Consider the following 21,336-nt stretch of genomic DNA (forward strand, 5'->3'; position numbering starts at 1 on the left):
TCCAGTGCTAACCAGTGCCACTGCCAATCAGTGCCACCTGCCAGTGCCATCTGTCAGTGCCAATCAGTGCCACCTGCCAATCAGTGCCACGTGCCACTTGCCAGAGCCAACCAGTGCCATCTGTACTGAGGACATCAAGTATGTGGTAGAGTGACAGGAGCAAGCAGGGAGGAGTGGGTGAGGTTTTTTTTTTTTTTAAATCGGCCTAAAATATCGGCCACAAAAATCGGCATCATATATCGGCCATCGGTCGCCCCGATTTCTAAATATCGGCATCGGCCAAAGAAAAACCCATATCGGTCGACCTCTATCCAGAATGTCTTTTTGAACTGCACCCAGGCACCGTAGAGGGGGAGGCGCCAAAGAGCTTTACCTCTCCATCTCCTCTGTCCTCTCCGCTGCATGCTGCTGCAGCCCAGAGGGAGGGCAGAGCAGAGGAAGGATCATCGATCCGCCCACCTAGGCATTGACGATCGACCAGAGCCCCGATCCAGGGTCCTGCTGCCACCTCAGGGCGGGAGATTGTATTCTCTGGGTCTCTGTCACTAGGCCTGTGTGGAAGCCACGAGGATCCTGACTGCCAGGAGAGGTGAGTGAGCCACCACACTGAGGCAAAGTCCTTAGTGGGGGTGACCGGGATAGAAATTTGAGCAGTGTGGGGGGTATTTTATGCAGTGTGGAGGGTGATTGTGTAGTGTGGGGGGTAATTGTGTAGTGTGGGGGTAATTATGGAGTATGGGGGGTATTTTATGGAGTGTGGGCTATTTGTGCAGTGTGGGGCTATTTGTGCAGTATGGGTCAATTTGTGCAGTGTGGGGCTATTTGTGCAGTGTGGGGCTATTTGTGCAGTGTGGGGGGTAATTATGGAGTGTGGGGGGTATTTGTGCAGTGTGGGGGATAATGCTGGGGGGGTAATAATGCTTTTGCTGACACCAATGCTGGGTTAATAATGCGTTTACTGACACCAGTGTTGCGGGTTAATAATGCATTTGCTGACACCAGTGCTGGGGGTTAATAATGCATTTGCTGACACCAGTGCTGGGGGTTAATAATGCGTTTGCTTACACCAGTGCTGGGGGTTAATAATGCGTTTGCTGACACCAGTGCTGGGTTAATAATGCGTTTGCTGACACCAGTGCTGGGTTAATAATGCATTTGCTGACACCAGTGCTGGGGGTTAATAATGCATTTGCTGACACCAGTGCTTGGTATAGTATAGTATATTATTGCTGGTATAGTTTATTGTTTTTAAAGTTTTGAAAGTTTGCATGCGGCCCCCATGGGATATGAAAACTTGTCATGTGGCCCTCAGGCAATTTGAGTTTGAGACCCCTGGTGTAGAACCATCTCAAGGATGATCAGAAGAAATGGACAGCACCTGAGTTAAATATATGAGTGTCACAGCAAAGGGTCTGATGAGACCAAGATAGAACTTTTTGGCCTTAATTCTAAGCGGTATGTGTGGAGAAAACCAGACACTGCTCATCACCTGTCCAATACAGTCCCAACAGTGAAGCATGGTGGTGGCAGCATCATGCTGTGGGGGTGTTTTTCAGCTGCAGGGACAGGACAACTGGTTGCAATTGAGGGAAAAATGAATGCGGTCAAGTACAGGGATATCATGGACGAAAACCTTCTCCAGAGTGCTCAGACCTCAGACTGGGCCGAAGGTTTACCTTCCAACAAGACAATGACCCTAAGCACACAGCTAAAATAACGAAAGAGTGGCTTCACAACAACTCCGTGACTGTTCTTGAATGGCCCAGCCAGAGCCCTGACTTAAACCCAATTGAGCATCTCTGGAGAGACCTAAAAGTGGCTGTCCACCAACATTTACCATCCAACCTGACAGAAATGGAGAGGATCTGCAATGAGGAATGGCAGAGGATCCCCAAATCCAGGTGTGAAAAACTTGTTGCATCTTTCCCAAAAAGACTCATGGCTGTATTAGATCAAAAGGGTGCTTCTACTAAATACTGAGCAAAGGGTCTGAATACTTAGGACCATGTGATATTTCAGTTTTTCTTTTTTAATAAATCTGCAAAAATGTCAACAATTCTGTGTTTTTCTGTCAATATGGGGTGCTGTGTGTACATTAATGAGGAAAAAAAAATGAACTTAAATGATTTTAGCAAATGACTGCAATATAGCAAAGAGTGAAAAATTTAAGGGGGTCTGAATACTTTCCATCCCCACTGTATTTAAACAATGATGTTGATGGCAATTTATTCATAGGAGGTGCATATTCTACACAATACATCTACATAACAAATCATATTAAGGCAAGTTGAATGGTCTTTATGACTTTAGCACAATTGCAGCATTTCCCGTATAGTATTCGTATACTTGTCTGCAACTGATCAACCCTCGTGATACCAAAGACTGCATATCTTTCTGGTATAGAAAAGGAGATGGCAACAAAAGATTCTAGCATAATTAGTTAAAATTTATCCAGAATATTAAGTAGACCAGATTTGCTTTTACTACTTGAGCATATCGAATCCACCCTAAAAGTTTTCATATTGGATGACCATTTGCTATAAAGAGACTTTTACTTTAGCTGAAGGTTTATCAAATATGCACCAAAACCTCTCAAAAGGGAACTCCAGTACAAATCAAATTTTAGGCCTTGAGATCAGGGACATGCAGTCAGGGGAGGCAAGTAGCCTAAGTCCTACCCCACCACTGGTAAAAATTTGGGGCTCCTACGACCTATGGTTCCGTAGATACAGGGCTCCTTGCACAGCCTGTCAGAAGCTACATACAGAGCGGCCAGTTTAAATAGAAACTGGCACATGCTGTTTGCAGCAGACTGAGACCATGTTTCCACTGAAAAACATAATTGAGAACAGAAATGAGACTGACTGTTCAGGTAGTCTACAGGTTAATGTGACAATAACAACTCAAAATGTGTAATTACGGAGAATACACTACATTTTCCATTTACAAAGCATGGCATTAGTGCATTCATTGCAGGTTACAGTGCCTCTCCTCACTTCTTGTCAGAAACACTGAGCTCAATGGACAGCTTGGAGCCTTGGACCAATGGTAAAGTACCCTGCTGTCTAATAAAAGTGCTGCAGTAGAGGCACGCCTCTCACTGCAGTGTCATAGAAGGGTACATGTGTCTAAAAGACAAATGCTCCCTTACAGCCCAGCCCTCTTTTTACTACAAGGAAAAAACATGGGTTTATGGGTATAGGATTTACCCACAATCTCATGTTTTCCTCACACAGTTAAAGGGTAAGTTCTCCTTTACAGAAAAAGGTGAACTTACACAGGACCCCCAACCCACCCCCCCCCCCAGTCCCGCTGACCTGCATGGCGGTGATCGAACGTTCTGAGCCCCGGTATAGCCACCTCATGGCTCCGGAGGTTAATCTCTTAAACCAGGGGTAGGCAACCTTGGCCCTCAAGCTGTTTTGAAACTACAAATCCCATGAGACATTGCAAGACCCTGACAATCACAGGCATGACTCCTAGAGGGAGAGGTATGATGGGATTTGTAGTTTTACCACAACTGGAGTGCCAAGGTTGCAGACCCCTGTCCAAAACATACCCCGTCAGGAGGTTCTCTCCCTTCTCATCTATATGGGCCTGTGCTAAACGAACTGTGGATATGTGATCCCTCTTCATGCGATTGGAGTATCTTCACTGAACTTTTTATGAATGGACACAATTCACTCTCACTATATTTATTTTACTAGCTATTTATGGAAATAATTATTTTTTGAATTATTTTTTGAGTTATGATGTATTGGATCTTTTTGGAGCAAGATCACTGAATTTATATTCATTTGTGTTTTTTCACTATTTACCTATGTGTTTCTACTATTTATTCACTAATGCTCTTTTTTGTATCCGATAACATTATTGGTATTCAACGTACTTACCTTGATTGATCTAACCATCTATCCAAATATAACTCACTTACATATATTAGTCACTGGATTGTAAGCGCACTTAGTATATACTTCCAAAGAAATATCTTTATCAAGAATATTCACAGCCAAACTTTAGATTCAAACTGATCTTGGAAATCTGAACATGAATATTTATGCAAAAAGCACAGGGGGAGAGGGAAGTTAAAGAGCACATACCTCAGGAAATACACTCCTACTGACCCTGTGAGGTGATCTGTATATGCTGTGGGTGCAGGGGAGCACAAAGAACTATGCTGAATGGACCTTTGGACATTAGCACAACTGCAAAGTGCTGGAGTTGATTAGCAGCTCACTAATTGTTTTCACTTGCATGAAATTACCCTTTAAGACTTTGTTCACATGGGTTTACTAAAGCATACACCCGTGGGACGTTTTCCCACATGGGATGCAGGGTGTTTATGCAGCCGCTACATCCCAATTGACATGAATAGGACTGTTGGCACGTAACACCTAATACAGCCCTTCACACAGCTGGCTCATGGTTGAAGGAAAGAAAATTGCTTGATTATCCCATCAACAGTCAGTGTTGATGGGGGAATCCCTCCTGCATTGTTACTGTGTTCTGCTGGCAGGGAGCCTTGCCCACTGGCAGAATACAATGATCACTGTTGGGGACTACAGCTGCCAGTAGTAATCAAATGAAAAACCCCAACAAGCTGGTTGTACCTGAAGTTGATCGATGGATCAAGTTCAGTACAACCAGCCTGCCCATAAATGGATCAATATTTGGCAGGTTCCTGCTGAGTTTCGATCCGTCTGTGGGCAGCTTTAGGATGGCCATACATTATTCATTTTTTTTCCTTCAGTCATAAGTTGAAGGAAAGAAAATTGCTTGATTCCCCCATCAACATTGTCAGTGTCCCACTGTGCTACTGTGTTCTGCTGGCAGGGAGCCTTTCCCACCAGCAGAATACAATGATCACTGCTGACGGCTATGGCTATTGGTAGTGATTGAACAAAAAAAAAAAACTGACAATCTGATTGTACCATAGTCAACTGATACATTGACTTCAGTACAATTAGCCTACCCAGAGATCGATTTCGGCTGAACCTGTCAAATTTCAATCTGTCTATGAACAGAATACATTTCTTGCAGAATTTAACTTTTTACCATCACTTTCAGACACACCTCAATAATCAGATTATCATTCACACCTAATAAATTAGTAATTAAGATCCAGAAGTTTTTTTGTTTTTTTTTGTTTAGAAATAGGCTGTAGGACAGAGGTAGCTGGATACAGACTGCAAATATAACAGATTCCTGGTGTGTAATTGCACTAATTTCTCCTGACAATTTAATAACAATATAAACATTATACAACGGTGGTATTATAGAGACTATAAACCACATGGTATAACCTGCAATTGACTAAAAGTCTGCAATAGGTAAATAGATCTGTCTGTAATGTGGAGGTTTCTAATTATTGAACCTCCCTGGCGGTATGATTATTTTAGATTTTTGCGTCTCAAAGCGGTACAATTATTTTGCATAGAAATTTGGCGTTTTATATTGTAGGCCTGTAATTCTTAGCAATAACTCACTTAAATCTGTCCAAGAGTCTAGCAGATATCCCGGGTATGATGAAGTTTGAAACAAAATCGTAAATTATAATATAATAAATAAATAATTATAAAAAATAATAATATAATAATAATAAAATAAATTTCCCCACGATTCACTATCGCTCAATTCTGCAAGTGTTCTAATTTACTATCGCTGTTTTCTAGCTGGCCTAAAACCACTTTTGACGTAAAGGGACACTTTTTGGTTGTTATGGACAATCTCCAGTTTCCAGGCAGAAAGAACAGTATATATCATATAAAACTGCATGCAGGTCATTGGACAAAGCACTGGGAACAAAAGGGATGTGAAATGATTTCATACATTAATGTAATCTGTAAGATTACAGTGTACTGTATGTGTTATGAATTTTCACTTTTTTGAATTTACCGCCAGGCTTTGCCTCCGTGCGACGCGACGCTCGCAGGGAATGGAGCACGGCACACAGAGGCTTCGGGCGGAGGACAGAGCCCGCAGACACCGCTGGGGAACATCGCAGGATCCTGGGGACAAGGTAAGTAACACTGCACCAGGATCCTGAGATGTAATCCTGAGTGTGGCTCAGGTTACCGCTAATGGTGCTGAAATTTAACCCCGAGTCACACTCGGGAAAACCGCCAGGGAGGTTAAGAGTGAGGACTATAGTCTCATTTGTACCCATCTTTGGATATAAATTTTCCTAGTAGCTATTGTTCAGCTTGATTAAGATGATGGAATGTAAACGGTTATTGTTGTTGACCTATGCTAGTTTGTACAGTATCATTTTGACACATTAGAACTTTGGCTGACTTCTTGCTTCACCAACCATTCAGTTTCTAGGGCTTGGAAAGCAATGATTATTTTTTCCATATGAGCTGGTATTAAAATATCAAAATGTTAATTTCACAGTTTAATAAATATGCAGACCATTTCTTGGTATACTAATCACATAATTTTATTCAGTAAAAAAAAAAACATGAGATTAAAAATACCATCATTTAGGTGGTTTGCACTTCCCAGATAATATGCTGGTTTCCAAACTCACCTATGATCATCAATAACTAAACATTGGCAGAAACCAATTAAATTACAACAAATATATTATACTTTTGAAAATGATTTAAGAGCAATAAATAAAAAGCGATGTCAAATAAAAAAAAAATCACATTTGCAATACAAAACATATTAAATAAACTCACTATACTAATAATGTGCAGTCAAGTTTTTTTTGTTCTCCTCTAGGAATGAAAACATGCCAGTAAGTCCCTAAATAAAATTTCCAGTTTGGCAATAAGCATCCTGTTGATCATTCACATAATTCTTAATCTAACATTTATTTATAACATAAGGCCTGGGCAAGCACATTTTAAATAGCATACCAGTTCTTTGGTAGCATGCAACTTGGCCTTTAGTAAATGCCCCCTTTAGCTGCACACGCACACAAAATATATATACCGTACTTCCTGTTAAATCTATATTTTATAGGCATGTACTATACATGTAAGACCTTAGAGATAGAGATAGCATATAGAATGAGAAAAGAGTACATAATAAATGTTACACATTCATTTATATGTGAAGAAAAAAGCTACAGATCATTTAGTTGTTGATTCTCAAGAACCAAATGAACTAGATTGCTACACAAGCCATACATGTACAAAGAACATTCAGATAAATCTGAGAATAAGGGCATCTGAGAATAAGGGCACAAAAACCAAGTATAAAAAAACATGTTTTACCTTGATAAAACACAAACAGCAAATGTAAAAAAAGATGTGCAAATGCTTTTACAGCAATACAATACACTGAACCATCCATCTTCAAAGAATATTTTTAAGCAAATACTGAAAAAAACAATTAGATTACAGCGAGCCACTGGATTTCTTGCTGGATTTTTTTATTTACATAATTTTACATATGTGTCACTGTCCACCAATGCCAGTCATTAAATAGTAGCCTGTATGCAATATAATTTAAAATAGATCTGCTAATGCAGCAGAAAGGTTTTGCTTGGTGTATATTTGAACCATTGCAAGTTTTCTAGCTGCACTGTGTTAGCCTGGACATTTATGCTAAGTTTGCCTTTGAGCAGTATGTGTCTTTATATAAATGCCAACCCCCTTGGACTTCTGACCTTCATTTTTAATGTACAGCCTTCTACTATGCATTTTACCCAACATCATGCAGCACCAGCAGACGCATACTTTATCAACTAATCTGTACAACTACCTGTCTCCAGGAGTTTCAACAATAGAAGCCTAAGAGACCTGTACAGTATACATAGTTGCATAGTTTATAAGGTTGAAAAAATAACCAAGGTCCATCCAATCCAACCTATGAATGGACACATAATAGTGCCCACAGCACTGTTAAAGAGGGGGAGTAGGTACTCTGGAGTTAATCAAGGGCATTTTCCTTTGTGTGAGTTAGGTGAAAGTTTTAGAACATCTATCATCTAACAGTAATCCCTAAGAAAAATGTTTTTAAATGCACCATATAACTCTTTTCTAAGCATTACTAAAGTAGTGAAATGTCATCTGAGGATCTCTGTGATACGATGACTGCCAATTGCTGGCACCATTTAGTGTACCTAGTATTACCCCTCCTGGCTTCTTCAATCCTACTTCTCAATAACAAATGGTGTCGCCACCAATTAGGGAAGGTGACGTAATCACAGAATTTATTGTAAAAGGTTCATGCATCTTGGGGTCATGGCATATATACGATAGACACCACAATTATACACTCAGTAGTCATTTCATTTAGTACACCTGCTTGTTAATGAAAATAAGACAGCAATTCGTGTAGATCACTAGAGAAAGCATTCGGGCATGGTCAAGAGATTCGTTGTTGTGTGAACTAACATTAGAATGGAGAAGATATATGATGCATTAGGCGACTGAATTGTTGGGGCTTGGTGTAGCAATTGCAGTATCAGACATTATTGACCCCGTGATTGCACACACTATAGTCTTGTGTGTTTACAAAGTATGATGCATAAAAATATGCAGTGGGCAGCAGTTCTGTTAGTTAAAGCACCGTGTTAAGTAAAGATCAGAAGAGAATGCCCAGACTTGTTTGAGCAGACAACAACTGCTCAATTCTATTTTTATATTGGTGGCATGTAGAAGGGCATCTCTGAAAATAATGGTACAATGTGTGCTGGAATACCAAAAATTAATTAAGACTGGAAATCATGCCTGTCTGCTGAATCTTCATTTCTGTTGCTAGGCCAGCATTGCCAAAACCTTATAAGGAATGGTAGGTGTACTTAAGAAAGAAGCTACTTTGTGTAATAATGGTATTATTATAGTTATTTCCACTTTCAGATACTAAAATTGCAATCAAAACACATACTTTGTGTTTGTGATTTAATATAGTTAGTATAGCAATAGACTGGAAAAGGTCAATAAAATATTGCTTTTTCAGTTTACCAGGAAAAATGAACATTTGTGGTCATCTTCCTTTCACATGAGATATTCTGATTGTCCTTAAAGTGAGAAAAAAAAAAAAAGATACAGAAAATGTACAACTAATTTAGCGCAGCAGATGCAGATTCATTTAGGTAGTACATCAAACCCATCTAACACTATCCTTAATACTCTCTGTTCACATCACCATTTTCGCTGGCTTGGGCAATCTAGCGTTACAATATTTTGTTTGCCCAGGCCTGTCTAGTATCCAAAATATGTAGGAAATCTAGACACTCTTTTGCTGTGGAAGTTAACATTCTATGTAACATTCATAATTAACCAGCTTCAACTTTCCCTTATCTTGCAGGATTCCATTAAAAATGTACACAAATTCTTTTCAATATTACTACACAGTACCTTCACTGTTCAGAGCCTAGTTGCTCCAAAGAACTTATCATGGGCACCATCTATCGACATCCCAGTGCCTGTGATTACCATTTTCTGAAAGGCTTAAAGTGGTTGTAAACCCTAATGCCGCTTACACACGAACGCACATTGCGACAACAAAATCCATGTTTTTTTTCCGACTGATGTTGGCTTAAACTTGTCTTGCATACACACGGTCACACAAATCTTGTCAGAAATTCCGATCGCCAAGAACGCGGTGACATACAACACGTACGATGAGCTGAGAAAAATGAAGTTCAATAGCCAGTGCGGCTCTTCTGCTTGATTCCAAAAATGCATGGAACTTTGTGCGTCGGAATTGTGTACACACAATTGGAATTTACGACAACGGATTTTGTTGTCGGAAAATTTGAGATCCACATCTAAAATTTTGGTTGTCGGAACTTCCGACGGAAAATGTCCGATGGAGCCTACACATGAAATGTCGGAATTTTCGACAACAAGCTCTCATCGAACATTTCCCATTGGAATATCCAACCGTGTATTGGCGGCATTACAAATACCCAGTGATGTGACTACATCTGTTGAAAGTGCTGAATTTTTAAAGCTTGTCTGAAAGTTCAGAAAAAGGGGGTGAAGAGCTGAAGTTACACTCTGCAGAGCTCAGTGAGGAGAGTTCTGCGAGCTGATTGGAGGGAAAAGCTACCTCCGCTTCACACAGCACACAGGAACAGAGCTGAGGTTGTTAATCTGCTGGAAGTCTCTTCCCTGTCACCATTTTTCACTTGGTGTCAGGAAAACTTGTCAGAAGTGATTCATTCTGATAGCAGAAGAACTAAGTAGCAGACAGAAATAGCCCCTAATGCTGTTTATTGAGACAAATATACACTATAGAGGAATATGATTTGTTCAAATTTCATGTCTGAGGTTTACAACCACTTTAAAGCTCTCCCCCAGCCGGGACAACTGGCCTTGCAATCTGTAACCATCCAGCCACAGCATCTGGGAAGATGGCACATCCTGAACCTTTACAGTTCTTCTACTACATTCATACACTTTCTACTTGCCATTACTTGAAGACACGTTACAACATTCCCCACCTGTGAATTTTCCACTTTCTGTGAGCCACGTCTATCAACACTGTACAAATAAAATCCAATATCACATTTCCTATGCTATACTCTGAAATATGTCACTTAATCTAATTTGCTGACAGTGAAAGTAAAAAAAAATTGAACAATATGCTCTGCTGATTATTCACCAACAAAAATCATTGCATGAAATTATTTATGACAAATATATTTGGACAGGTCTCTTAAACTACAGTCCACAATAGATTTTGAATAAAATACCCAATCACGTGCAAAGTAAATAAAAATACTGTTTTTCTGCTTGCATGTAATTGAATGATGGAAGTCAGTAGAACTTCACCTTATTCACTAAGACCATTTCCTTGCAAACAGCCCATTTGCTTTTAGTAAATCAACCCCATTGCCTCTTTCAGATAACACTAACTTTTAAAATTGTATTTGGCATATCTCTATGAATGTTTCCTAAAATATTAAGCAAAACAAAGAAGGTCTAGGAAAAATTTTCATTAAATTCAGCAATTTGTTGTACTTCACTAGAAAACCAATAACTACATAGTCCAAAATAATACATTTGCATTGTATCAGTAAACTACACAGCCTTTTGGTGCAGCTTTTCACAGCACCAGCATCAGATTAACACTTATGAAAATCTTTCTGGCAAAGGAATTGTTTCTCTTGAATCACATCCCTGCTGGAAAAAACAGCATTCTGTCATTGACAGATTTATGAACCTGTGCAAAAGGTTTATTTCTCCAACACATGGGCAGCTTCAAAAGAATATACTGAAGGTTTACCGTTAAACATGAAAATAGATTAAAATAGAAGTCTAGCCAAAAGGTTTTTTTACGTTTTGGGAAGAGTGGGGAGAATTTGCCTTACTTCCTGTCCCAGGACAAGGGACTCCAGACCTTTCCTTCTCCACTAAAAAGGTTGTTTTTTTTCATCTATGTTCTTTGTCATTTCCCATTAGCAGAACAGGAAGTAAGCAAATCTTCCAAAAGGAGAGTTTTAGCCCTTCTTCATTTCATTATGTCCAAAAAAAAAAAAGGTTTGGCTAGACTTACGTTAAGTAAATAGGGATCATGGCAACAAAATATGGATATCTTAATAAATATATAAAAGGCCTACCATTTATGGCAGTTTGTTCTCATAGGAAAACAAAGATATTAATTATTATACTTTTAAATTAGTTCATTAATAAAATATGTGCAAGTACTTTTCTACCTGATAAACTCTATCCAGTTACCAAAATTTCTACCAGAGATAGAATAAACAAATAAAATACGTAAAAAAAAGGTTTAAAAGCTAAAAAATTATATTTCAAGTAAAATGCTGAAAAAAATGACCCTTAATTTTATAAATTCCACCCTAATAAAATGTACCTATTAAAATAAAAAATAATAATTATATTTGGGTTTATTTTTTTCTAGCACAAAAGATTTTATGCTCCCACAGTATAAAATTACTTTTATAAAAGGCATTCAAAATTCAGTTTTCCAAGTAGTTTGATTGTAAAGAAAAAAGAGAAGTGCAGTTGCCATGTTTTAACCGTGGTGCATTTTTTTTTCTAGACTTTACACTGTCAGCAAAGTAATGGCCTAAAGAACTTTGCTTTTCTAATTAAGCTTGTTGCAGATCTCCAAAGCTTTTTTGTAAACCTGAGTAACGTCATCCATATCTGTTAACAAAGAAAAACTGCTGTCAGCAAAACGATTACGAAAACGTTTCAGGTTCTGTGGACGAGAACTTTTATGAGGCCTCTCAAAATCCTTAACAAAAAGGACATTTTCAGCTGATGCACAACTACGTATTCTCTGTCGATTTGGCCTGCCACCTGTCAATTCAAGCAAATCAAATGAGTCATTTGAGAGGATGCTATCATCACTAATAACACTGGATGGACGACTGTAGCTTCGAGACAATCCTTCCCCAGGCAGAAGTTCTTGTTCCATTGATTCCAGTGATTCGGTGGTGATACTAGCCATTGGTGAATCTGTACTGCTATTTGAATATTTACTGTTGTGCTTTAAAATGCCTTTCCGTCTACAGGAAAGGCTGTGAGAGACAGTTCGTTTAGTCTCACTGATGACTTGAGATGTTGCCCCACTTTCTGTTCCATCATTATCCAAAAGTTCAGAAGATTCACTCCTCTCTGGTGAAGAATAGTAGCCAGACTCCCTTTGTGGAGTCTTTTTTAAAATGCCTTTCTTTGGCATAGCTGTAGATTGCTTTGAACCACATATAAGTGGTTTTCCTACTTCCTTGGCATTCTTAGAACAGGCATCAATGATCCCTTTATCACTTTCAGTTTTGTAGGTAGGCGACAATACAGGACTAATAACTCCCTCAATAAAACCGGCACTGTGGCACCGATGCTCACTATTGCTTCTTTTCTTCAGGATGCTTTTAGGTCGCTTTGATATGGTGGTCTCTTCAGTGCCATCCTGCAAAGACTGTGTAATGTAATTTCCCTTCTTGGATTTCTTCAGAGATCTCTGCCGCTCAAGTGATACTTCAGATGGCTTTGAAAGGCACTTGCTTTTGTTTTCAGCCTCAAGCTGCCGACTGGTTGAACGGTGATGCCAGTTGATGAATCTTGCCAGCAATGGAGATTCTGAGTCCTTTAATACATCACAGTCACATACACTACTCTTGTAGCTCCAGTTAACCCACCAGTGGTTTGCAATATCTTCAATGTTTGCTCGACGCTCAGGATTAACCATCAACATCCAACGGATTAGTCCTCGAGCATCTGAAAACACATTTTAGGAACATATGAATAATAGAATTTCAAATACGCAAACACTGTCTGTTGAAGGCTTTTTGTTTTATTGACCTAAAAGCAAAAGTAAGGTTGGCTATAGATTATGCAATTTTCTTTCCTTCAATTACGGGTTGAAGAAGAAAAAATTGCTCAATTACCCCATCAACATAGTCAGTATTGATGGGAGAATCCCTCCCGCAGAGTGCTCATATTCCAACAGTGGGAGGTTTTCCCATTGTCAGAATACAATCATCACTGCTGGCACATATAGCCGCTGACAGTGAAAAAAACAACACACTGGTAGTACTGAAGTTGATCGATAGATCAACTTCAGCACAACTAGCCTGCCCGTAAATGGATCAAAATGTGGCTGGTTTCAGCTGAACCGGTCGAACTTCAATTAACCTATGGGCAACTTTAGGCCTCTCCAGACACAGGAGGGATTGGAAATCTTAATAAAATCTGATGTGTGGTGATACAATGGACAGGAACTAATAGATAATCAATATAGATTAGGGGCTAAATTTAGAGAGAGAATGTATAACAAGAAGTGCATACAGGTCATCCTAGGACAAGTAGTTTACTGGCAGCCACAATTTTTAGACCAAGTGAAGGAATCAAAGTGCAGATGGATTACATAGGAGGGGGTGGGGTGGGGCTGTCACTTTAGGGGAAAAAGGGTGGGGATAGGAAGGGGGGATTTCCATCAGGTGCATTGTTGTAAATTGGGGAGGACTACAATTCAATTCAATGTTTGTTAATGTAGCTTGAAATCCATTAATAGATGTTTTTATCAGATTTTCTGGTCAGAGATAGCCGGTATTTTTATTGAAGCGAGTATCACAAAAAGAATAAAAGTACTTATGTTTCAAGATTTATTTAGGTGTCTAATTTATCTTTTTTATTTTTTAAACGTAACATGACTGTTTTAGAGCATGCCCAAGAGATTATTTTGCATAGGCAGTGGTGGTAGCAGTGACATTGATATGCTAAACAGCAGATTGAACATACGGTCAGTTGCAGTATCAGACAGCAGGGACCAGGACAATCAATGTAAATATGTATAGGAAGCACTGACAACTTGGATAGGAATATTGTGTTGCTTAGCAGTGGATAGTATATATTCATAAACAGTGGTGACAGACAACAGTGAAAGTGACTATGCACTCCTGAGTAGTGGACATTAAATGTGCTAGCAGCAGTGACAGGAATATTGCGCTAATGAACAGCAGCTGGTAGATATGGAAAAGAAGCTGTGACAGACTGCCGTAATGGAAAATGTGCTGCTCAGCATATGTACCATATGTATAGAGAATTGTCATTGGGACAATTTGCTACTGAACAGTGCATGGTGCATATGTATAGGTAGTATTGACAGAAAATAGTGTTAGGGACATGCATGTCATATATGTTCAGGGATTATTGACAAATACGTGGTAAAACTTATTGTTCAATTGACAGGCACAGCTTGGCCAGCTCACTCACACACCCTGAAATATCTAACTGTGATTCATGTGTCCTTGAGCAGGAGGTCAGATTTGACTACAAAGCTCTGGACTGCGTTCTATCAAGAGTTTTTTTTTTTTTTGTTCTTTAATCTATAATACTGTTATTGGCATGAAATGAAGGTAAATGGTATAATGATTTAGTAATCATTTTTCTAATTTACTATGGAACATATGACTATTATCTTATATCTTACTCTATGTATATGTTTGACAAAATCCAAAGGTAACCTAACACCTACTTTCCTGTGGAAATGCGGTTACCTGGGCATGAACAATGCATTCTCCTGAATACAGTACAGCCAACTTCAACTGATGTTTATCATAGATACAATGAAGCCAGAGGATATGTGCAGGCATCTCTAGGTACTTGCCCTAACATGAGGATACCACTTAACACTGGAATATTATTTTATAATCACTCTTGAAAATATGCACACTATACCTGAACTCAGCCATTTCTCATTTTCCAAGGTGTTCAAAATAAATATCTACTAAAGGAATAGTAAAATCACTGCAAGAAAGATGGCTATTTGTTTGTATGGAAGTATATAGTTCTTGCATTATTATTACCTGATGGTTGTGTTGGTTCTTTGTATTCTCCACTGCTTATTTGCCTAATTAGATTTTTGTGATCAAACCCATCAAATGGCATTGTTCCATAAACCAGAGTATACAAAAGTACACCAAGTGCCCAGCTGTCGACCTGTAACACAGAAAATAACACATTTAATGGATATAAAACCATGTATTGCCATTGGCATAAAACAAGTGTTTTAGCTTAGAACATATACCAATCAACCATAACATTATGACCATCCACCATAACATTATGATATTATATTGAGTAGATCCCCCTTTTGCCGCCAAAACAGCCCTGACCCATTAAGGCATGGACTCCACAAAACCTCTGAAGGTATGCTGTGGTTATCTGGCACCAAACAGTCAGTAGTAGATCTTCTAGCCTTCGATGGCTTGTCTTTTACCCACAGGGCATCCTGGTACCATTTCTTCCCCAGGTAAGCAACACACACGCAATTCACCTGGCCATGTGATTCATCAGACCAGGCCACCTTCTTCCATTGCTCCATGGTCCAGTTTGGATGCTCACCTGCTCATTGTAGGCACTTGTGGCTGTGGACATGGGTCAGCATGGGCTGAACCTGTCTGGTCTTGCAGCTATGCAGTTCCGTACGCAACAAACTGTGATGCACTGTGTGTTCTGATATCTTTCTATTGGAACAAGCATTAACTTTTTCAGCAATTTGAGCTACAGTAGCTCTTCTATTGGATCGAACTACAAAGGCCAGCCTTTGTTCCCAAAGTGCATAAATGAGTATTGGCCGCCCATGACCCAGTCACTGGTTTTCCTTCCTTGGCCCACCCACTTTCAGGTGCCATTGTAACGAGATTATCAATCTTATTCATTTAACCTATCAGCTGTCATAACGTTATAACTAAGAGGTGCATATTTTAAAGCAAAGCCTCAGATAAGAATCAAGCTGGAAATATATACTGCCAAAAAGACAAAAGGACTTTTATTTCTATACCTAGTTTCGTGACCAAGCAAGCCAGGCAGAACAGACAGATTCTCTATAGCCACTGCAGCAGCACAGCTTCGTCAAGAACACTGGTCAAAATGCAGCCCAGCCTGCTGACTGGCAAATTAAAGAGTAACAGCACAATGATTAGCTCTTGCCCCTGCTTGTTTTGTCCTTACTTCTGTCAATCACATGTGCACTAAAACAGACTGACTTGGAAAGAGTGCTGCCATTCCTTCTGTGTGTTGCTGTACAAGGAATTACAATAAGAGCCTGAAATAAAAATATAGGTACCTACACAATTTCATTTTAAAGTAAATTGTATTATTTTTTTTTAATGCTATATAACTGCATTATGTGGTGTATTTAAATCTGCCTGGAATTCACACAGATATAAAAGGGTGCCCTTCAATCCTATATTTTTTTTTAGCATTCATTCTAAAAAAGTTAAATCTGTCTTTGAACTACACTCCTGCACTGCCCAGCACATCAGCATTCAGACTCGGAGAGGAAGGGACTTTGCTGTATGCCAATCAGACTTTATAGTTTTGTACAGTGCTGTGATCCAACATCTGGAGTTTGTCAAATGGAGGAGAGAGCACAGAGATCACATCATCAGTGAACTACTGTTTCTTCCTTATCCAATCACAGTCTTGAGCAAGCTATCGATTTGACTTCAATAGAAAAAAAATAAGTGGTCATGGTCAGTTAAGACTGGTTTACTGAAGGAGTTAAACATGTCCACTTGCAGTTATGCTCTTTGCAAAGTAAAAATTCACTTATCTCAGAGAAAATGAATTGAAGCTATGCTGACTTCCATCGTTCAATCAGGTTAAGCAAAAATCTATTTTCCCCCATTTTCCTTGAACATGATAGTGTATGCTTTACAAAGTGAATTTGAAACTTCACTAAGTTTCACCTAATTTACTAAGCGAAGTAAAATTTCCCTTTGCAAAGTCAACTTGCTCTGTACTCCTTTAGTAAATCAACCCCACATGTATAGTATCTGGCAAAGGAGCCTGGATTAGAAAACCGACTTAATAAAAATTGAGATTTTTTTGGCAGGCAAGACAATTCACAAAACATGCATTTCAGCTGTTTATAGCCATTTGCTTACACTTATGTAGCCTTGAGCCGTTGAAGCTAAACACATTATGCTTATAGTTACTTAGTAACTAGCCTGGAAAAGGGAACAAGTCTATTAAGTTTAACATTTCAAAAGCACCTGCAGTTTCGGTCTAGGAGACTGCAAAACAAAACTTCTTGAACACCTGTGGCCAATTTTGCTTAAATAAGGAAAAAAAATAGTTTCCTCCTGCATACAAAAAGTTGGCCTAAATTCCTGCATTAAAATATACAGTGCATCTATATTTTAGTAAGCATACCTATGCATACCAACAATTAGAAAATCGTCCAATTATTTTTTAAATTGCATTACTGACTTTGCCATTACTGTGGTAGGATGCGCCACAGCACAATGGATAAGCACACTTAAAAAAATAAATTCCTCCACTCCGCATCAGCTTTTGCATAAACAAAGTCTATTGCCTCAAGTTTCTCTATTGTTAGTCAAGCTTTCCAATTCCCTGCCCAGGGCCAGTGCAGTGTTTATCATCCTTTCTCAAGTTTCAATATAGTGCTTGCACTGAGCTAAGGATAAGTCTGTGCATAGAGAATAAAGTCTGCCTGGAACATGTACAGAGCTAAAGTCAGAAACTCAGCTGACTGGCCATTTTCTCAGTTTTTCTCACTCTGTTTGGTGAAGCACTGTGTTCAAACGTGAGGAAAACGGAAAATTGTATAATCACCTTTGCGTAATTTTCTTTTCCTGTCGCATCTTCATGGCAGCATACACGTTGGGGTTGTGACTCCGCCTCCACAACCTGATAGGACCACATAACTATAAATTAATGAATAGGCACCCACCCCATTATTCTCTGCATATATACATATGTCACCTCAGAAGGGTGGGCGATTGTATGCTGCCATGAAGATGCGACAGGAAAGGAAAATTACGGAAAGTTAAGTATACAATTTTCCGTTTTCCTGTCGCATCATGGCAGCATACACGTTGGGGAGTAACTCGCCAAACTGGGTGGGAATGCAAAGTAAATTTATTGACAAGAAACAGAAGAGTTGCCCTGTATAACTGCCCTCCCGAATTCGACTGCTGATAAGCGAGCAGCATCTACTTTATAATGGGATATGAAGGTGTTTCTGGAGGACCGGGTAGCTGCTCTACAAATAGGTTCCGCTGAGACTCTACAGTAAGCTGCCCATGAAGTAGCCATTGCCCTGGTGGAATGTGCTCTTAAGCCTTCTGGAATCTGCAAGGTGCTCAAGAAATTGGCCTTCTTGATGACTTTCACAAGCCATGAGGCGATGGTACGGGCAGAAGCTGCTTGACCTTTCCTGAATCCATGTGGGATGATTACAAGGTTCTCGGATTTTCTGAATGGCTTGGTTATAGAGAGGTACTGTAAAAGGTTACCCCTGACATCTAGAGGGTGGGGAACGCCCTGATCCGTGACTAGAGCCGAGAGGTCAATCTCCTGGTTAAAGTGAAATGAAGAGGAGACCTTTGGAATAAATCTATCTGAAGGCTTTAGGGTTAGTCTGTCTGGGTAGACCATCAGATACGGTTCCTTGATTAGCAAGGCTTGCATTTCTGAGACCCTCTTCGCTGATGTGATGGCGATTAGAAAAGATACCTTTAGTGTCAAGTCCCAAAGGGAGATGTCTTCAAGTGGAAAGAATGGTTCTCTGGATAGGACCTCTAGGACGGTTGAGAGATCCCATGTCGGGAACGAAGGCTTTCTAGGGGGCCTCAGTTTTAAACAGGCTCTTTGGAATTGAACGACCAGAGGGTTAAGCGCCCACTTAACTCCTGTTAACGCGGAGATGGCAGAAACTTGCACTTCTAGGGTGCTGGACCTAAGGCCTTTGTCCAGACCTGACTGGAGGAACTCGAGCACTTGAACTGCTGATGGGGAAGAAGGGTCCCAACCTTGATTCTGGGCAAAGGAAGTGAACTTTTCCCAGATTCTTCCGTAGATATTATTTGTGGTAGGCTTTCTAGCCTGGAGCAGGGTATCAACCACCTTCTAAGAGCAGCCTTGGTCTAGGAATCTAGACCTTTCAACCTCCAGACCGTTAGGTGTAACTTCTCCGGACTCGGATGGAGTAGCTGGCCCTGGGTTAGTAAATCTGCTGTCACTGGGAGTGGAAGTGGATCCGCTGTGTTCAGCTGTAGGAGGGTGGTGAACCAAGGCCTGCATGGCCAGAAGAGAATCACAGCCAGCACTAGGGCCGCTGAATGCTTGAGCCTCAGAAGAAACTTGGCTATAAGAGGAGTTGGTGGAAAAATGTAGCCTAGGCGGAAGTTCCAGGGGTGCTGGAGACAGTCTGTTCCCTCCGCTGAGGGGAAGGGTGTCCTTGACAGGAACCTCTGGCATTTCTTGTTCACTGGCGTTGCTGCGAGGTCTATGTCCGGATGGCCCCATGTCTGGCATATGAGGGCAAATGCTTGGGGGCTCAGACACCACTAGTTGTTGGAAACGAATGTTCTGCTGAGTGAATCTGCCAGAAGGTTCTGGGTGCCCGGAATACAGGCTGCCCTCAGGTCCCCGAAGGTTCAGTTGAGCCCACCGCATCACCGGGCCAACCTCCTGCATCATGGAGATGCTTCTGGTACCCCCTGCCTGTTGATGTAGGCTACGGCCACTCGGTTGTCAATCTTTATGAGGACTTGTTTCCCTCTCAGAAGGGTGCTGAATGCCAGGAGGGCTTGGAAGGCTGCCTTCATCTCTAGGACATTTGAGACTAAGTCCTTGGCTCTGAAGTGCCAGCGGCCCTGAGCCGCATAATGTAGGTAGTGTGCCCCCCATCCCTCCAGACTGGCATCTGAAGTTACTACCTCCTGGTGGGGAATGACTATCTGTTTGCATCTGCTGAGGTTATGGGGGTGTGTCCACCACTGCAGAGATAGACTGGCTTCCTCCGAGATGCGAATCGATTGGGACATGGACCAGCCGTCCCACTGGCGCAAGAAGGAGGCTTGTAGGGGTCTGGTGTTCCATTGCGCCCATCAGACCATTGGAATGGTTGCTGATAGGGAACCCAGAAGGCTGAGGTATGCTCTGGCTGGTAGGCATGGTGCCGGGATAGAATTCTTTACTATTTTGGATAAGTAGAGACATTTTTTCCCGTGGCAGCTCCACTGTGTTCGTTCGGGTGTCTAGCTCGGCCCCCAGTAAGACCATCCTTTGGGTAGGTTGGATGTTGCTTTTTTGCCAGTTTATTATCCACCCCAGGTTCATTAGAGTGGAGACTAGGATCTCGCGATGTTGTACGAGTGACTCCTGACTGCTTGGGAGGAGGAGGATGTCGTCCAGGTAGTGGTGGACTCTTAGACCTTTTTCTCTCAAGTAAGCTATTGCTGGTAGTAAGACCTTTGTGAATGTTCTGGGGGCTGTTGAGATCCCAAAGGGAAGACTTTGAAATTGGAAGTGCCCCTGACCCACGAGAATCTCGGGAATCTCTGGAATGCCACGTGGATTGGAATGTGCAGGTAGGCGTCCTGGAGATCTATGGAGAGCATCCAGTCTCCCAGATTTATGGCCTGGAGGATAGACTGCAAGCTTTCCATCCTGAATGACTCCACCCTGATGGACTTGTTGAGGTTCTTTAGATCTAGAACTGGTCGAAGGTCCCCTGACTTTTTCTTGACGAGAAATAATGGAGAATAGAATCCCCTGCCTCTTTGTGCTGGCAGGACCTTTACTATTGCCCGCTTTTGGAGAAGATCTTGAATATAGTTTAGCAGAGACAACCTTCTTTCCCGAGATGGAGGCATACGGGTTGGACAAAATTGATCCCTTGGGGGTCGATTTTTGAAGGACCACCCGTGGCCGAAACTGATGGTGGCCAGAGTCCAGGTATCCTTTATGGTCTCCGCCCAGACCAGCTTGAATCTGGAGAGTCTTGCTCCCATTACCGCTGGCCGGACGGGCGCACCTTCAAAAAGGCTTCTGGTCGCTGGAAGCGGGAGTTTTGGGTTTTTGGAATTTCATAAAGGAAGATTGAGGATTCTTCCAGCTTCTTCGGTACTCCTTCCCCGGTCTTTCGCGT

General features: G+C 40.8%; 1 protein-coding gene across 1 annotated transcript in view; it reads right to left on the minus strand.

The window, feature by feature from the left end:
- Window positions 1-6,413: 6,413 nt before the first annotated feature.
- The window catches only part of NUAK1 (NUAK family kinase 1), a 163,553-nt gene continuing 148,630 nt past the window's right edge, over window positions 6,414-21,336 (minus strand). Inside the window, exons 6-7 of the mRNA XM_073620257.1 lie at window positions 15,239-15,371; window positions 6,414-13,148 (exon numbers count right to left, since the gene is read on the minus strand). Coding sequence (XP_073476358.1) covers window positions 12,013-13,148; window positions 15,239-15,371 — 1,269 coding nt within the window. The 3' untranslated portion in view covers window positions 6,414-12,012. The remainder of the gene's footprint in view (window positions 13,149-15,238; window positions 15,372-21,336) is intronic.

This window comes from Aquarana catesbeiana, linkage group LG03 (genome assembly GCF_042186555.1).
Source record: "Aquarana catesbeiana isolate 2022-GZ linkage group LG03, ASM4218655v1, whole genome shotgun sequence".
NCBI classification, from domain to species: Eukaryota; Metazoa; Chordata; class Amphibia; order Anura; family Ranidae; genus Aquarana; species Aquarana catesbeiana.